At 36.8% G+C, this 20,530-nt stretch overlaps 2 protein-coding genes across 2 annotated transcripts; both read left to right on the top strand.

The window, feature by feature from the left end:
* Positions 1 to 5,503: 5,503 nt before the first annotated feature.
* Positions 5,504 to 8,009, top strand: LOC115214634 (probable E3 ubiquitin-protein ligase HERC1). The gene has a single exon (XM_029783760.2). It carries the CDS (start codon positions 5,734 to 5,736, stop codon positions 7,873 to 7,875), a length of 2,142 nt encoding a protein of 713 aa, XP_029639620.1. The 5' UTR covers positions 5,504 to 5,733; the 3' UTR covers positions 7,876 to 8,009.
* Positions 7,907 to 9,577, top strand: LOC115214506 (probable E3 ubiquitin-protein ligase HERC1). Its single transcript, XM_029783741.1, has one exon. The coding sequence runs from the start codon at positions 7,907 to 7,909 to the stop codon at positions 9,575 to 9,577; it is 1,671 nt and encodes a 556-aa protein (XP_029639601.1).
* Positions 9,578 to 20,530: the final 10,953 nt, after the last annotated feature.

Below are 20,530 nucleotides of genomic sequence, written 5' to 3'. Positions count from 1 at the left end.
CACATAGACACACATACACACGCACACACACACGCACGCATGAACATATATATATATATATATATATATATATATACATATACGACTACATACATATATATACGTATGTATATAGACATATATATATACACATATATACATACAAATATACATGTGTGTATACATATATATATATAGGTAGATAGATAGATAGATAGATAGATAGATAGATAGATAGATAGATAGATAGATAGATAGATAGATAGATAGATAGATAGATAGATAGATAGATAGATAGATAGATAGATAGATATAGGTATAGATATATGTAAATGTTGTAAATGTTGGACAGATATGTATGAAAGTCTTCAGGCAGAGAACGAGTAATATTTTTCTTCTCTCATTCTCAGTCTGAAGAATTTCTAATAGGAAATTTCTTATATGTTTATCCAATATGTACAACTTAGTGATTTCTGTTAGCAAATGAAACTTGTAATGATGAATAAATGATAGCAGAAAATTCTTCCAACTTGCTGTTTGATGTATAACTCTGCAAACAATGTTTCCAGAATTTTCAACTCTAATATGTATATGTCATAAATACAGCAACTGCAACTACATACTGGATTTTATAGAGGAAAAACTAGATGGACGTCCAGAGGACACACCAGGGTTTTACCCAACTTACTATAAATGCATACATAGGCGCAGGAGTGGCTGCGTGGTAAGTAGCTTACTTACCAATCACATGGTTTCAGGTTCAGTCCCACTCCGTGGCACACTGGGCAAGTGTTTTCTACTATAGTCTCGGGCTGACCAAAGCCTTGTGAGTGGATTGGTAGACGGAAACTGAAAGAAGCCCGTAGTATATATATATATATATATATGTGTGTGTGTGTGTGTGTGTGTGTGTGTGTGTGTGTATGTTTGTGTGTTTGTATTTGTACCTCCAGCATCACTTGACAACTGATGTTGGTGTGTTTACATCCCCGTAACTTACCGGTCCGGCATAAGATACCGATAGAATAAGTACTAGGCTTACAAAGAATATGTCCTGGGGTCGATTTGTTCGACTAAAGGCGGTGCTCTAGCATGGCCGCAGTCAAATGTCTGAAACAAATAAAAGAATAAAAGAATACATGCACACACACACACACACACACACACACTCACAGGCAGAGGCGTGGCTGTGTGGAAAGAAGCTTGCTTCCCAACTATATTGGGTGTCTTCTACTATAGCCACGGGCCGACCAAAGCTTTGCGTGTGGATTTGGTAGATGGAAACTGAAAGAAGCCTGTCGTATATATATATATATATATATTATATATATATATATATATATATATATAACAATATTATTCGAGACAAAACCACTATTTTGCAAAACAAACAAGGAAAGACTTAATCAATACATAAATTTTAATAAATAGTCAAAAAAACCGCCACTACAATCGTTTCTTGTCTTGATCGGCAATCTTCAGGTGGACTTCCAATCTAAAAAATCAATATTTTAAAAAATAAAATAATTTTAAAATAATTAAAGTATGAATGAAAAAATATAAGTATATAATCCATATATAACCTATCTATAATCCATATATAATCAATATATAAACAATATATAAACTAAAAAAACCTATCAACAATTAAATATAAAATATAAAATATAAAATATAAAATATAAAATATAAAACAAAACAAAAAAAATAATAATAATATAATATTAAACTATATATACACCCATACGCATATACCTAATTATATATAACCATATCTAACTACATACACTAAATCACACACCTATATATATATCCCTATACATACACATAAAAATGTCTAGGCAACTATAAATAAATAAAATAGCTAAATACTTCAACACAATACTTATTCATACTCCCACACACACACACATACAACCCATATTCACACTCTAGAAAATGGACATCACTCAAAACTATGAACGGAGAAATAGAATAAATGGAATTAAAAATTATATTCACTTGGTAAAACGAACACTACTTAAAAATTATGAATGAAACAATGCAATAAAACAACAGACATCGCAAATAGACACAAATTACTACAAATTCCTTATCAAACCTACCATGATAACCAAAACTCATAAAAACATATAATGATAAAATCTCCCTTTACTAAACTCTATAACAAACCTATATAGCAATCCCCCTAACCTAAACATTCACACACAAATACACACACGTAAACTACACACCCACGACATATACAAATACCCACACCACTTACACATACCAATACATACATATAAACCTCAACATATACTCCAAAACCCACTCAACCCCACACAGACAAATAAACACAAAAATTATGAATGGATTCTTTTATAAAACTACCATGATAAGCTAAAACTCACAAAACAGAAATGATAAAACCTCCCTTTACTAAACACTAAAACATACTTATATATCAATTCCTTTAACCAATACATTCACACACAAAACCACTCGTAAACCACACACCCATAACAAATACAAACTCCCACCCCACTCACACACACCCACAAGTACATATAAGCCTCAACATATACACCAAACAAAATTACTTACCAAGGAACTTAACATATATATAAAAAGTATAACCGCTCTGGAAACGAACATCTCTAAATTAATGAATGGAGAAATGGAAGAAATGGAATTAAAAATAAAATTCACGTGGCAAAAACGAACACCACTCAAAAATTATGAATGAAACAATATGATAAAACAACCAACATCGAAAAAAGACAAATTACTACGAATTCCCTAAAAAAACCATGATAAACCAAAACTCTTAAAAAACATATAACGATAAAATCTCCCTTTGCTAAACTCTATAACAAACCTATATAGTAATCCCCCAAACCTAAACATTCACACACAAACACACACGTAAACCACAGACCCACGACTTATACACATACCTAAACTAACTTATAAACCTCCATATACACCAAAACCCACTCCCTCCCACACAGACAAATTAACTCATACATCCCAAAACCTAAATAACAAACCCATATACACATTCACACACAAACACACACACACGCAAAACACACACACACACAACAGATACATATACTCCCTCACATATACGCATATACATACTCACTAAACTCAATATATACAACAATATTTACGCACCCACACTCATACAGATAAATAAATTATACAACTAAAAACTCGCACACAATCTCATATACATAAACACTCCTATGAAAACAACATTAAATACATCTTAATTAACCAGAATATCAAAAATAACAATATGACATAAAGGTAAATAAAATACATACTTACAATTCAGTGTCAAATTATGAAGTGAAATTAAATTCTTAGCCGTTAAAAAATCAAACCAAAATTACGTTACCATAGAAATAACTTATGTAAAAAAGACTAACAAACAACTTGCAGTAACCCAATCCCATTCTCTATGCCTACCTCACTACTACACTATTCCATTCACAATTCCAAACAACACTAGTCCACCTCCGGTTATTAACGTGGCAAAACGAACACCACTCAAAAATTATGAATGAAACAATGTAATAAAACAACCAACATCGAAAATAGACAAATTACCACGAATTCCCTAAAAAAACCATGATAAACCAAAACTCCTAAAAACATATAACGATAAATCTCCCTTTGCTAAACTCTATAACAAACCTATATAGCAATCTCCCTAACCTAAACATTCACACACAAAAACACACTCGTAAACCACAGACCCACGACTTATACACATACCTATACTAACTTATAAACCTCAATATACACCAAAACCCACTCCCTCCCATACAGACAAATTAACACATACATCCCAAAACCTAAATAACAAACCCATATACACATTCACACACAAACACACACACACGCAAAGCACACCCACACAACAGATACATATACTCCCTCACATATACGCATATACATACTCACTAAACTCGATATATACAACAATATTTACACACCCACAACTCATACAGATAAATAAATTATACAACTAAAAACTCGCACACATCTCATATACATAAACACACCTATGAAAACAACATTAAATACATCGTAATTAACCAGAATATCAAAAATAACAATATGACATAAGGATAAATAAAATACATACTTACAATTCAGTGTCAAATTATGAAGTGAAATTAAATTCTTAGCCGTTAAAAAAATCAAACCAAAATTACGTTACCATAGAAATAACTTATGTAAAAAAAGAATACGCGTCATGGAAAGTAAACGTCATTTAAATTATGAATGGAGAAATAGAAAAATGGAACTAAAAACTATATCCACGTGGCAAACCAACACTACTTAAAAAAATTATTATGAATGGATTCTTTAAAAAACTACCATGAAAAATCATTATATACATCTATGAGCTTTAGCTCACCTTAGCAGCTCTAACAAACAACTTGCAGTAACCCAAACCCATTCTCTATGCCTACCTCACTACTACACTATTCCATTCACAATTCCAAGCAACGCTAGTCCACCACCCGGTTATTCACGTGGCAAAACGAACACCACTCAAAAATTATGAATGAAACAATGTAATAAAACAACCAACATCGAAAATAGACAAATTACCACGAATTCCCTAAATAACCATGATAAACCAAAACTCATAAAAACATATAACGATAAAATCTCCCTTTGCTAAACTCTATAACAAACCTATATAGTAATCCCCTTAAACCTAAACATTCACACACAAATACACACTCGTAAACCACAGACCCACGACTTATACACATACCTATCCTAATTTATAAACCTCAATATACACCAAAACCCACTCCCTCCCCACACAGACAAATTAACACAAACATCCCAAAACCTAAATAACAAACCCATATACACATTCACACACAAACCCACACACACACAAAAAACACACACACACACAACAGATACATATACTCCCTCACATATACTCATATATATACTCACTACACTCGATATATACAACAATATTTACACACCCATACTCATACAGATAAATAAAATATACAACTAAAAACTCACACACAATCTCATATACATAAACACTCCTATGAAAACAACATTAAATACATCGTAATTAACCAGAATATCAAAATAACAATATGACATAAGGATAAATAAAATACATACTACAAGTCAATTTCAAATAATGAAGTGAAATTAAATTCTTAGCCGTTAAAAAAACCAAACCAAAATTACGTTACCATAAAATAACTTATGTAAGAAAAAGAGAGAATACGCGCCATAGAAATTAAACGTCATTTAAATTATGAATGGAGAAATAGAATAAATGGAACTAAAAACTATATCCACGTAGCAAACCAACACTACGTAAAAAAATTTAAAATGAATGGATTCTTTAACAAACTACCATGAAAAATCATTATATACATTTATGAGCTTTAGCTCACCCTAGCAGCTCTAACAAACAACCTACAGCAAACCAAACCTATTCCCAATTCCTACCTCACTACCACACTAATCAATTCTCTCCTGGGTTGCCAGAAAGTTTTAGCAGAGACTATATGTTTGACTTCGCCTTTTACAAAATCTTTACAAAAGCGACTTGCTGTTTTACAACGAATCTATTCGGCTGTATCAAGCAAATATCATGACCAGAACAAAAGCAACATTGAAGAGCCGTCGTTAGATGCTGACAAAACAAATGACAATGGCAAGTTTGCTGGGGATAAGACAAAATGTGGTTCTGAGGTTCTTATTGAAATGGGCATTAAGACCGGGTTGAGTTTGTTGTTCTCATTACTGAGACAGAATTGGATCCTTGCCCCTCATATTGACAACGTTTGCTTATGCGATGACGTCTTCCAAACAGCCGTTGACGTCGTCACCAAACTACCCCCACTGTCCCTTGCTAATGAGATAAAGGTCACGCCACTCGGGATGGAGACCTTAAATCAAGTGACCAACTTCCTGCGGAGTACAATCGGACCAGCGTCCAGTGCTAACTTGGTCGGTCAACAGCTGGCTGCTGAACTCATGTTAGCATTGGCCGCCCAGAGGGGATCTTTACGCTATCTGTTAGAGTGGGTGGAGGTCGCCCTGCAAGCTTATGCTGCTTCCATGAAATCTGATGACCATTCCCAGAGATCGACAAACATCCATTACGATTTCTTCATGGATATAATCCAGCAGATGGTTCAGTCCGTTGGTGGCGCTGATAAGTTCCTTGCTGTAAAGAAAAAACCCACAAAAGACGAGAATGGATTGATTTCTTTGTATGATGCTGCCATGTACCTGATGGAACAGGTTTACCACTTGGCTGTGCATTATGCAAGTACGTGCATGAGTCCCGATGAAAACCGCAATACAGAAGGTAACTCATCTGTATTTGGTGCCAACTGTGAGGTGTATGTGTGGGGCAGTAATAGCAGCCACCAGCTGGGGGCGGGCAGCCAGGAGAAGGTGACCACTCCGAAATTAACATCAGCTTTTGGAGATTGTCAACAGATTGAAGCTGGCCAGTTTTGCACGTTTGTTGTCCACAATGAAGGATCAGTAGCTGCCTGTGGTAAAGGAAGTTATGGGCGTTTGGGGCTTGGAGATTCCAGCAACCAGGCCGTCCCAAAGAAGCTGACCTTTGACCCGAAATCTCAAATTAAAAAGATCTCGTCATCCAAAGGATCAGATGGTCACAGTTTAGCAATGTCAACAGATGGACAGGTTTTCAGTTGGGGAGATGGCGACTACGGTAAACTTGGACATGGAAACACAGTGTCCCAGAAATATCCCAAACTGATTCAAGGACCATTGAGTGGCAAAGCGGTCAAGTGTGTGTCTGCTGGTCATCGTCATAGTGCCTTTGTGACTGAAGATGGAGAACTGTACACCTGTGGTGATGGAGATTATGGACGATTGGGACATGGTGACAGCAACAGTAAGAACGTACCAACATGCATCAAAGATGTTTCTGGAGTCGGCCAGGTAGCCTGTGGCAGTTCACACACCATTGCTGTGTCCCAAGATGGTAAAACAGTTTGGTCGTTTGGCGGCGGAGATAATGGAAAGTTGGGACATGGAGACACCAATCGCCTCTATAAGCCAAAAATCATTGAAACTTTCACTGAGTTTTACATCCGGAAAGTCGTTTGTGGGACGCAGTCTTCGTTAGCATTGACATCTTCTGGACAGGTGTATGCGTGGGGGTGCGGTTCATGTTTAGGGTGTGGCTCCCCTGAGTACACTGCACTGCGGCCTCGACAGATAGAAGAGTTCCAGAGTACCTGCATTGCTGATATAGCTTGTGGTGATACGCATTGTTTGGCTCTCACACATGAGAATGAGGTGTATGCCTGGGGCAACAACACAATGGGTCAGTGTGGCCAAGGACACGCTCACAGCCCCATCTCTAAGCCAAAGAAGGTTATCGGGTTGGATGGAGTTAGTATTCACCAGATATCAGCAGGAACATCACACAGTATAGCATGGACAGCTCTACCCACCGACAGGAATGTTATTGCATGGAATCGGCCATTCTGTGTCGACTTACAAGAATCCACCTTTCTCTTACTGCATACATTTCTTGAACACTATTGTGATGACGTCAATGGGTCTGCACCACCACCGCCTTTCACCACCAAACAAGATCATTGTCATTTCATTCAGTTGTGTCTGAATATTCTGGGGACTCATCTGTCCCTTGCTCAAGCTAGTGGAGTCTCAAAGGGAATACTTGGAGATCATTCTCGACCATTCCGTAATCTGCTCTTTCGACTGCTAGATATCGACACCCCCCCCATCAGTACAACAGGCTGTGATAGAGACTTTATCAATTGGAGCACCATTATTGTTACCACCATTAAAGGAGAGGATGGAACTACTTCATTCCCTGCTTCCACAAGGCAGTGATAGATGGGACACACTATCTAGAGGCCAGCGTATGCAACTTGACATCATTCTTGCCAGTCTCCAAGACAATTCTCACATCGCATCCCTTCTTGGATTTGCTGAGCCTTTCGATTCTACCGTTTCTGCCAGTCCAGACTATGACAACACAATGGATGTTGAACTAGCAGAAGTGTTAATGAAAACCGTGTTAAGGACTCTCACTTTCCATACTGTACAAGCTTTGAATGAAATTAAGAAGAACAGTGATAAAGCTTTACAACTGCTGTGTGTCGATAACAGCTCCCCTCCACGCCATCTGCACAGCTTATTGTCATCCTTGCACAAACATTTGCTAGCTTATTGTCGCAACAATTCAGAAAATAATGACATGTCCAGTGCCAGTTCAGTGCTCCACCGTCATTTGTCTCTCATGTTGCCACTATCTGGAGAAATTATCACCTGCTGTTCCCACATGATAGCAGATATACAAGATAACGCGTCACTTTTGAAGAAAGTTGGAGAAATCCTGTTTGATTCCCCTGCCGGCGCTATGTTGGTTCATGTCATCTACGCTCTGTTGTTACTCCCTCAGCATTCAGCACTCACCCCATTGTTGCATGATCTACTCAACTTCCTGCCATGCCTTGATAAAATCAACCGTAACCTCTTAGCTTACCAAATTATCGAAGAATACCCCCACCTCTCAGATCTACCTGAATCTCAGTGTCCAGCTGTATCCCAGTGGTCGTGGCTACTTGACCTAGAAAGGTCATGTTCACTCTTGGTTGGTCGGTCATTACATGCTCTATTACTTGGTCCTCCTTTGTCCAGTTCAGAGAAAGTCAATACGACGTGGCTTGACAGTCGTTTGTTTAGCAATGGCCTTGAAAGACAAGCTTCTGAATTAGATTTGATCATCCATGACAGTATGTGTTCGATTCTGTCGTCGAAACCCTCCGAAGCGAACATTCCCGAGGATCTCAACTTCGATGCCGATACCATATTCCTACTGGAACTTGGTCTTGGCATTCCAAAGGAACCGGTGCAACATGTACAACGGATGATGTTTGAGTATGCTGAGAAAAAAGATTGGGATACATGTGAAATGAAAGATGTCTCCCTAGATACAATATCCAGGTTCTTGCTAGCAGCGTTACTGAAACACTGTGACCTCCTCTCCTTTTCCCAATCCACAGAGAGACCCAATCGCAGTCTTGTGATGGCTTATAGACTGGTTTATCAATCACGCAGTCGACTTATTGGATATAAATTGTCTCCGAATCAGGCCCCCAAATTCTCTGGACTTTTACATTCGGACAGAATAACAACACATAAACGAGGCCATGGCTTATCGGAAGAGGAAGACATCAGGGAAGCTGGCAAAAGTGACGAAGGACTCGAGAAAATAAAAGATGAAGCTGATAATTCTAGCAATGCTAAGTTGAAAGAATCTCCTGGTGACAGTTCCTTTGAAGATATCTGTCGCACCTGGTTAGAAAGATGTGTGTTTCTTATTATCGGAGTAAGACAACCTTTAGCAGATGAAGAGCTTGTTTTGTCTGATACAATCTACGGCAGTCGGTCCCACGTAGCACAAGACCACAATACAGAGAGACGGCTTTATTTGTCACCGAGGAAGAACAAGAAATCCGTAACACGGACAAGTAGCTCTCCGAACCTTTGTTGTTTGAATGACATTGAGGAGTCAAACGGGGAAACTTAAACTGGTAGCGAGAACACTGGCAATGGAGGTTTGCGCTACACAGCTGCACAATGCAATGGTACGGCTACACCTCTCTCAGGAGAAAACACCAGCATGGAATCCTTACAGAAAGTGAAAGAAATCTTGCGCCGTCTCCGGTGGCGCCAAGAACGTGTTGGTGACATTACACCTGGATACTTTGGCGAAGAGAACGAACATCACACCTGTCGGAAGCTGTGCATCAAAGAATTGATGTTGGACATTTTCCACTTTGTGTGCGGCGAACATATTATGTATCAGATATATTTTGCTAAATCCCTTGAACATCAGCAAGAGAGGGCACAATCACGTGTTGACTCACTGCACCAAATAGTTGAGTTGTTGTCCACAGAGAAAGATAAAACATCTAACAATCGCCAGTCCAGTGTTGACAGTCAGGACAGCAACACCAGCTCACCTGAAGATTTTACACTGACCACTCTACTTAGTTCTGTCCATCTCCAGTTCCTGTCTGGTTGCTTCGGATTGAGTTCTTTACCATTTGAAACAACATCAGCTCTGCCTGACGGAAGTCACTATCAGGATGGGATCAAGGCGGCGCGAGCCCAAAGCCAACAAGAGGTGCAGTTAGCAGTCCACCGAATCTATGAGCTGCTTGTCGGGGCATTGGTCACGACATCAAAATCTAAAACACTGGAGGAAAGCACCAAGCAGAAGCTGCTCCTGTCCACTGTGCTGTCCATGAGCAACAAGTATTGTCCAGCTGACCTGTCCCTTGCTGTGTCCTGTGGTCAGCTGCTCCCCCTCCTCTACTGCCTCAGCGAGAATGCTCACACTGTGTCCCTCACCATGCAGATACCACCAACTGCCTTGAATTCCCTCCAGCTGAACAACATGCTCCAGCTGGGCTGTCAACACCTTCTGCAAATCGTTGCCGTTGGCACCGGGATGTATGCCGAGAGACTAAGTGATGGTGTCATCCAGAATGTTGTGGATTTACTGTGGAAACAACTGGAAAAACTCTTGTCTTCAGCTGTTTCTCAAGAGAAAGATATACAGCAAGAATCCTGTCCCAGCCAAATAGCTATTGGTGACTTCTTAGTGTTCCTTAGAAGAATTGCTGCTTCAGTTCCTGTCCAGTCACGTTTGGCTTGTAAAAAATGGACCAGTGTGCTTCTTGATATCGCAGGAAAATTTTCCGAGAAAGGTTTACCATTAATCAGCAGTCTGAGAACTCGTCTTATCGCGCTACACTTACTGGCTGTTATCCTCCCTGCATGTCCTAAAGATCTGGATCGAGATTATTTCGATACAATTGTCCAGCGATTGTTTCATGATATGGCTCAACACATGTGGTTTGTACCAGTTGTACTTGCCAATCAACAAACCCTGGCACGCAAGAATGAACTGATGGAGAAGATCGATGAGGTGGAACAGACCGATTCCACCACAGTGATAAGATTACACCCACTCACACCCAGATGGGTGAATTGCACAACCAGGGAACGCACACACACACGTGTGCGTTTTTTGATTGTGCAATTCGCCCATATGCATGTATGCGGGCGCGATTACATTGTTGCATATATCGAGCCCTAATAGCATGCATATGTACATGTGAGGGGTACACGCAAATGACGTGCGCATGTACCCCCTGCATTTATACCCGTGCGTAATATACACATGGAGACTACCACACAGGTACAAATGTGTATAGTAATGGGAGCCCTATCACCACACTCAATGTATACTCTCACCCATCCGCACGGATGTGTAAGTGTATCTCCGGTGTATATGTTGAGGCTTATAAGTAGCGTAGGGTGTGGAGGCGAATGTCGTTGAAATTGTAATGAATGGGTGGAGTTGGGAATTGTAACCGGGTGGTGGATTAGCGTTGTTTGGAATTGGGAATTGATTAGTGTGGTAGTGAGGTAGGAATTGGGAATAGGTTTGGTTTGCTGTAGGTTGTTTGTTAGAGCTGCTAGGGTGAGCTAAAGCTCATAAATGTATATAATGATTTTTCATGGTAGTTTGTTAAAGAATCCATTCATTTTAAATTTTTTTACGTAGTGTTGGTTTGCTACGTGGATATAGTTTTTAGTTCCATTTATTCTATTTCTCCATTCATAATTTAAATGACGTTTAATTTCTATGGCGCGTATTCTCTCTTTTTCTTACATAAGTTATTTTATGGTAACGTAATTTTGGTTTGGTTTTTTTAACGGCTAAGAATTTAATTTCACTTCATTATTTGAAATTGACTTGTAGTATGTATTTTATTTATCCTTATGTCATATTGTTATTTTTGATATTCTGGTTATTACGATGTATTTAATGTTGTTTTCATAGGAGTGTTTATGTATATGAGATTGTGTGTGAGTTTTTAGTTGTATATTTTATTTATCTGTATGAGTATGGGTGTGTAAATATTGTTGTATATATCGAGTGTAGTGAGTATATATATGAGTATATGTGAGGGAGTATATGTATCTGTTGTGTGTGTGTGTGTTTTTTGTGTGTGTGTGGGTTTGTGTGTGAATGTGTATATGGGTTTGTTATTTAGGTTTTGGGATGTTTGTGTTATTTGTCTGTGTGGGGAGGGAGTGGGTTTTGGTGTATATTGAGGTTTATAAATTAGGATAGGTATGTGTATAAGTCGTGGGTCTGTGGTTTACGAGTGTGTATTTGTGTGTGAATGTTTAGGTTTAGGGGGATTACTATATAGGTTTGTTATAGAGTTTAGCAAAGGGAGATTTTATCGTTATATGTTTTTATGAGTTTTGGTTTATCATGGTTATTTAGGGAATTCGTGGTAATTTGTCTATTTTCGATGTTGGTTGTTTTATTACATTGTTTCATTCATAATTTTTGAGTGGTGTTCGTTTTGCCACGTGAATAACCGGGTGGTGGACTAGCGTTGCTTGGAATTGTGAATGGAATAGTGTAGTAGTGAGGTAGGCATAGAGAATGGGTTTGGGTTACTGCAAGTTGTTTGTTAGAGCTGCTAAGGTGAGCTAAAGCTCATAGATGTATATAATGATTTTTCATGGTAGTTTTTTAAAGAATCCATTCATAATAATTTTTTTAAGTAGTGTTGGTTTGCCACGTGGATATAGTTTTTAGTTCCATTTTTCTATTTCTCCATTCATAATTTAAATGACGTTTACTTTCCATGACGCGTATTCTTTTTTTACATAAGTTATTTCTATGGTAACGTAATTTTGGTTTGGTTTTTTTACGGCTAAGAATTTAATTTCACTTCATAATTTGACACTGAATTGTAAGTATGTATTTTATTATCCTTATGTCATATTGTTATTTTTGATATTCTGGTTAATTACGATGTATTTAATGTTGTTTTCATAGGTGTGTTTATGTATATGAGATGTGTGCGAGTTTTTAGTTGTATAATTTATTTATCTGTATGAGTTGTGGGTGTGTAAATATTGTTGTATATATCGAGTTTAGTGAGTATGTATATGCGTATATGTGAGGGAGTATATGTATCTGTTGTGTGGGTGTGCTTTGCGTGTGTGTGTGTTTGTGTGTGAATGTGTATATGGGTTTGTTATTTAGGTTTTGGGATGTATGTGTTAATTTGTCTGTGTGGGAGGGAGTGGGTTTTGGTGTATATTGAGGTTTATAAGTTAGTATAGGTATGTGTATAAGTCGTGGGTCTGTGGTTTACGAGTGTGTTTTTGTGTGTGAATGTTTAGGTTAGGGAGATTGCTATATAGGTTTGTTATAGAGTTTAGCAAAGGGAGATTTATCGTTATATGTTTTTAGGAGTTTTGGTTTATCATGGTTTTTTTTAGGGAATTCGTGGTAATTTGTCTATTTTCGATGTTGGTTGTTTTATTACATTGTTTCATTCATAATTTTTGAGTGGTGTTCGTTTTGCCACGTTAATAACCGGGAGGTGGACTAGTGTTGTTTGGAATTGTGAATGGAATAGTGTAGTAGTGAGGTAGGCATAGAGAATGGGATTGGGTTACTGCAAGTTGTTTGTTAGTCTTTTTTACATAAGTTATTTCTATGGTAACGTAATTTTGGTTTGATTTTTTAACGGCTAAGAATTTAATTTCACTTCATAATTTGACACTGAATTGTAAGTATGTATTTTATTTACCTTTATGTCATATTGTTATTTTTGATATTCTGGTTAATTAAGATGTATTTAATGTTGTTTTCATAGGAGTGTTTATGTATATGAGATTGTGTGCGAGTTTTTAGTTGTATAATTTATTTATCTGTATGAGTGTGGGTGCGTAAATATTGTTGTATATATTGAGTTTAGTGAGTATGTATATGCGTATATGTGAGGGAATATATGTATCTGTTGTGTGTGTGTGTGTTTTGCGTGTGTGTGTGTTTTGTGTGTGAATGTGTATATGGGTTTGTTATTTAGGTTTTGGGATGTATGAGTTAATTTGTCTGTGTGGGAGGGAGTGGGTTTTGGTGTATATGGAGGTTTATAAGTTAGTTTAGGTATGTGTATAAGTCGTGGGTCTGTGGTTTACGTGTGTGTTTGTGTGTGAATGTTTAGGTTTGGGGGATTACTATATAGGTTTGTTATAGAGTTTAGCAAAGGGAGATTTTATCGTTATATGTTTTTTAAGAGTTTTGGTTTATCATGGTTTTTTTTAGGGAATTCGTAGTAATTTGTCTTTTTTCGATGTTGGTTGTTTTATTATATTGTTTCATTCATAATTTTTGAGTGGTGTTCGTTTTTGCCACGTGAATTTTATTTTTAATTCCATTTCTTCCATTTCTCCATTCATTAATTTAGAGATGTTCGTTTCCAGAGCGGTTATACTTTTTATATATATGTTAAGTTCCTTGGTAAAGTAATTTTGTTTGGTGTATATGTTGAGGCTTATATGTACTTGTGGGTGTGTGTGAGTGGGGTGGGAGTTTGTATTTGTTATGGGTGTGTGGTTTACGAGTGGTTTTGTGTGTGAATGTATTGGTTAAAGGAATTGATATATAAGTATGTTTTAGTGTTTAGTAAAGGGAGGTTTTATCATTTCTGTTTTGTGAGTTTTAGCTTATCATGGTAGTTTTATAAAAGAATCCATTCATAATTTTTGTGTTTATTTGTCTGTGTGGGGTTGAGTGGGTTTTGGAGTATATGTTGAGGTTTATATGTATGTATTGGTATGTGTAAGTGGTGTGGGTATTTGTATATGTCGTGGGTGTGTAGTTTACGTGTGTGTATTTGTGTGTGAATGTTTAGGTTAGGGGGATTGCTATATAGGTTTGTTATAGAGTTTAGTAAAGGGAGATTTTATCATTATATGTTTTTATGAGTTTTGGTTATCATGGTAGGTTTGATAAGGAATTTGTAGTAATTTGTGTCTATTTGCGATGTCTGTTGTTTTATTGCATTGTTTCATTCATAATTTTTAAGTAGTGTTCGTTTTACCAAGTGAATATAATTTTTAATTCCATTTATTCTATTTCTCCGTTCATAGTTTTGAGTGATGTCCATTTTCTAGAGTGTGAATGTGGGTTGTATGTGTGTGTGTGGGAGTATGAATAAGTATTGTGTTGAAGTATTTAGCTATTTTATTTATTTATAGTTGCCTAGACATTTTTATGTGTATGTATAGGGATATATATATAGGTGTGTGATTTAGTGTATGTAGTTAGATATGGTTATATATAATTAGGTATATGCGTATGGGTGTATATATAGTTTAATATTATATTATTATTATTTTTTTTGTTTTGTTTTATATTTTATATTTTATATTTTATATTTTATATTTTATATTTAATTGTTGATAGGTTTTTTTAGTTTATATATTGTTATATATTGATTATATATGGATTATAGATAGGTTATATATGGATTATATACTTATATTTTTTCATTCATACTTTAATTATTTTAAAATTATTTTATTTTTTAAAATATTGATTTTTTAGATTGGAAGTCCACCTGAAGATTGTCGATCAAGACAAGAAACGATTGTAGTGGCGGTTTTTTTGACTATTTATTAAAATTTATGTATTGATTAAGTCTTTCCTTGTTTGTTTTGCAAAATAGTGGTTTTGTCTCGAATAATATTTTATAATATTTTACTATAAAATCGATTTAATCCTAAATCTGATTTTTCCCTGTAAATTTGGATTTATTCCCTAATATTTATTATTATATATATATATTATATATATATATATATATATATTATATGTTTGTATGTATGTATGATGTATGTATGTATGTATGTATGTATGTTTGTGTATGTGTATGTATATGTTTGTGCGTCTCTGTTTGTCACACCACCATCGCTTGACAACCGATGTTGGTGTGTTTAGATCTCTGTAATAATATGCAGTTCAATGCCGCAAAATTTCAAGCACTTCGCTTTCAGCCCACAAACAAACTACAGCTGAAGTACACAGAACCAGCAGCCAACGTAATCCCAGAGTTAGAGTCGGTGCGTGACCTGGTAATCTACATGAACAACGATGCCATGTGCACATTGCTCAGATGGTAACACTATGCAGGCGGGTGGCAAGTTCGTTCCTTAGATTCTTCAGGACCAGGAACAGAGATATAATGCTTCTGCTTTGGAGAACATTTGTCCTCAGTCGTCTGGGCTACTGCTCCCAGCTGTGTCCACACAGAGTGCAAAACTAATTGCGGAACTAGAAGCGATCCAACGCCACTACACAAAGAAGATAGACTCAGTAAAAAACATTGGGCCACTGGGAGAGGTTGAAGGAACTAGGACTCTACTCGCTGGAGAGGAGACATGACAGATATGCAGTGCTATACATATGGAAAATAATGGAGGGTCTAGCTCCAAATTTCGGAATCGAAATCTACAACAATCTCCGAACTGGACGGCACAGCACAGTACCAAAGGTCCCATCTTCCCTATCGAGGATACAAACCGAATGTCGTAATAGCTTGGGATTCAAGGGACCACAACTTTTTAGTGCCATACCACAGAACATCAGAGATCGGCAAGGTGTAGATATGGAAGTCTTCATAAAACGTCTAACAGTTTTTATCTGCAATACCGGATGAACCCGCATCTCGGCAGGAGGCACAAAGAAGAGCGGCAACGTCCAACTCGCTATTTCACCAGAAGCAATACTGAAAAAGTCCCCGGATGCAGTAAAAGCGGTACACCCATAAAAGATAAAAGATAAAGAAATATGTATATATATATATATATATATATATATATATATATATATATAAAATACAAAATGGGAAAAGAACGCAAAACATCTGGACAACTAGGTGATACAAAAAGGGACAACAAAACATCCAGATAGACGATACAAAGAAAACAAGGACGGGTCATTCGAAGTTTTCTATCTTCAGTCAAGAACCAGATTATCCCCGCAATTTCGGCTGATCATTCTTGAGATTGCTCCAATCTGGCCAGCTCCAAGGAAAAACTAAGCTTTATATATATATATATATATATATATATATATATATATATATATATATATATATATATAGTAGTCTGTAGTCTGTGTCTCATCAGGTACATCAATACATAATGTTGTGTTTCGCTAAAGGTCCTGAGTTTCGGCTGTCATGTTGTTATATACCCGTCTGTTTATGGAATGAAACATTGCTACAATTTTCAATTACTATTATCTTTCTATAATAATAATTGCAAACATTTGTAAATATAGACAAATAACTGTTGATAAAAAAATTGTAGAGAGAGTAAATGGATGAAGAGGGATGGATTGAATTACACTGGGTTTAAGACAAATGAATGGTACTAGAAAAATTAAGGGAAAGATATATATGCAGGTTCGAATGTCTAGCTGGCTAAAGGTTGTTTAGCCAGCTTGCCTCGTTGGAATGCGTATACACACATTCGCACACTTACCCGCTCGTACATAAACTCACACAAGGGACATTGGTCCACCCACCCATATGGTCGAGTTCGGCCGTAGTTCGTATAATTTATGGTTGGAAGAAAATCTCACCAGAAGCCTGTCATCACAGGCACCTCAAAACTTGGCCAGCTCGCAGACAGTTTGATTCCATATATGGAATGTATGTAGGTGGGTGCGTGAATGTATATGTGTGAAAATATATACATATGGGCATGTGTGTGTATATGTGTATATGTATGTAGGTGGATGCGTGAATGTATATGTGTGAAAATATATACATATGGGCATGTGTGTGTATATGTGTATATGTATGTAGGTGGGTGCGTGAATGTATATGTGTGAAAATATATACATATGGGCATGTGTGTATATATGTGTATATGTATGTGTGAGTGTATGCATGCATGTGTGTATGTATATATAGGCATAGGGGTGTGTGATTCAACCTCGGTGATATAGAGGTGGCGCGAGTCATCTGGTAGTTTGCCAGTAAAGCACGTTCACTGCCTATGACTAGCTAAAGTCATCTGCAGTATTATTATAAATGTCACTGGAACGACCTCAAGAATTCCTCAGTGTTCGTTGGGTATGTAATTAATGAGAGAGACAGCAGATGAAATATATGTGAATCTTTATTGATTGCTACAATCGTTTCGACCCATCAAGCATCGACCCCTCGCAGGTAGGATACTGTACAGCTGGTTGAGGTGCATCCCTTGGTACAGATATATCTCCTCGGGTGACGTCTAAGAGGTATCTCGTTAAAATTTCGCACAACTTATTACTGCTTGTTTACTTGTTGAACTTCTTGTGTCTGTGTTCCCGACATATGTACGTATATGGCTGCGTATCTACGCTCGAGTACTCTTCAGTATGTTGGTAACCAAGTCATCGATTTAAAGCGTCATTTAAACTATGCTTTTAGTGGCTATAACTTTTCATTATATATTGTCATATATCTCATTTTAAAAATACTATAAAATATATTCTGAACCCTGGGCTCCAGGAAATATTGTATTTCATCCTTAATGAGGGCATCTCTTAGGTGTAGAAATAAATGATCGAAGTTCTCCAGTACTATTATTAATATGATATTTACTTTCGTTTAATATTGCTTTAACTTCTGTATTGTAACCATATAATTCTACTGTATCATAATCATAAACTATTTTGGCAACTGTTTTTTACTTCTTACTTCTGTATGCCTGTGTACTTTGAAATACTAATATCAGGTCATCCCATAAGTTCTGTCCGATATTACCTTTTTTTTAAATTGAATGAAATTTAATAGTATTTTAGAATGTCTAATGGAATTAAAAATTCCATTTAAACTAATTACATATTATTTTACAGAATAATAGAATTAAAATTTCTTTAATTAAAACCCTTTCTAATATGGAAATATCCAAAGAGCATTTGAAGCAAATAATATTTCATAAGTACAAGAAAGGAAACTCTTCAGCCGAAGCGACTCGAAACATACACATATGGGAAAGAATGCTTGTATGAAAGAACTTGCAGAAGAGAGTTTGCAAAGTTCAGTAGTGGAGATTTCAGCCTTGAAGGTGAAGATCGAACAGGACGTCCAGTTGAGTTTGATGATAAGCTCCTTGAGGCATTACTTGAAGAAAATCCTGCATTATCAGTTGAAGAATTGGCAAATGGAAAGGTTCTTAAACATAGAAAATGGGTGCCTCATGAATTGTCCTAAAGCAACCGCAAATCCCGAGTTGACATCTGCTCTTCTCTCCATTCTCGCGAACTCATTTCACCCTTTTTGGATAGACTTGTGACTGGTGACGAAAAATGGATCTTCTATCGAAATGTTAAACGTCATAAACAGTGGTTTGGTAAAAGGGGAAAATATTCAACCACAACGGAGAAGGGAACTTCATGTGAAAAAGGTTCTTCTCTTTATCTGGTGGGATTGCAAGGGAGTAATTCACTTTGAATTGTTACCATCTAATGCAATAATCAATGCTCAAGTCTACTGTCAGCAATTAGAGCGTTTGAACCAAGCTTTGAAGAAAAAAAAGACCCTATTTAGTGAATCGAAAAGGATTGATGTTTCATTAGGACAATGCGCGACCCCACACTGCAAAGATCACATCACAGAAGATCGAAGAGCTTGGTTGGGAAAAAATTCCTCATCCTCCTTATTCTCCCGACCTTGCTCCTTCATACTACTCTTTATTTAGTAGTTTGCAGAATCATTTGGGGCATATAACTTTCGCAAGCCAGGAGGAGGTCGAAACTAAAAGAGTTTTACATTGATGGGATTTAAAAGCTTGTATATAGATGGAAAGAAGTCATACATAATCAGGGAAAGTACATTGATGATTAAAGTCCAATTAAATATCACATATGATCACTTGCTTTCTTTATTCAAAATTCGGACAAAACTTATGGGATGACCTGATACTTTTAATTGAGCCTAGCTTCGTTCACGCTCATGCTATAGACAAACAATCATGTTTATGTGAAAATATACTGAGATATAATCTTGTGCACGTGTTCAGGAAATTGCCCAAACACACCTGATAAAGTAGGCGGACATTAAACGTTCAACGTAAGCATAGGTAAACAATGTGACAGTTATGTGTTCATGCTAATAGAAGGCAAAAACATTATCTCACATGCTGAACGTGATCATACACGTGACAGACGCCGTAAAGGCCTAGAGAGGGAATTCCCTGCCTGCTGAGTTGAAAGAACAATAACAACCAATTATGCAACTTACAAGAGTTTTCTTTTTGTAACCCATTGATTTATGCATTTATTGATAAAAATCACACCATTAACTATTCGATAAAGACAATTAATTTTCGTTGCAGATAACTATTCGCCCTAGAGACTCTAGCCATCACGTTTATTTGGTCATGCTTATCATAATCGTTGCTTTTTCGTCGTATTTGCTAATCATCAATAATAATAATAATAATAATAATAATAATAATAATAATAATAATAATAATTGCAAGCAGCAGGGGTAGCTGTATTACTATTAGTAGTAGCTGTGTGAGGGCGCGTGGCTTAGTGGTTAGGGCATTCGGCTCATGATCGTAAGGTTGTGAGTTCGATTCCCGGCGACGC

The sequence above is a fragment of the Octopus sinensis genome, linkage group LG1, assembly GCF_006345805.1.
Source record: "Octopus sinensis linkage group LG1, ASM634580v1, whole genome shotgun sequence".
Taxonomy (NCBI): domain Eukaryota; kingdom Metazoa; phylum Mollusca; class Cephalopoda; order Octopoda; family Octopodidae; genus Octopus; species Octopus sinensis.
This window is presented reverse-complemented; position numbering and strand designations above follow the sequence as displayed.

Excerpts from the sequence above, each read along its gene's own strand:
- LOC115214634 (XM_029783760.2), top strand. The coding sequence starts at position 5,734 with ATGGGCATTAAGACCGGGTTGAGTTTGTTGTTCTCATTACTGAGACAG.
- LOC115214506 (XM_029783741.1), top strand. The coding sequence starts at position 7,907 with ATGCAACTTGACATCATTCTTGCCAGTCTCCAAGACAATTCTCACATC.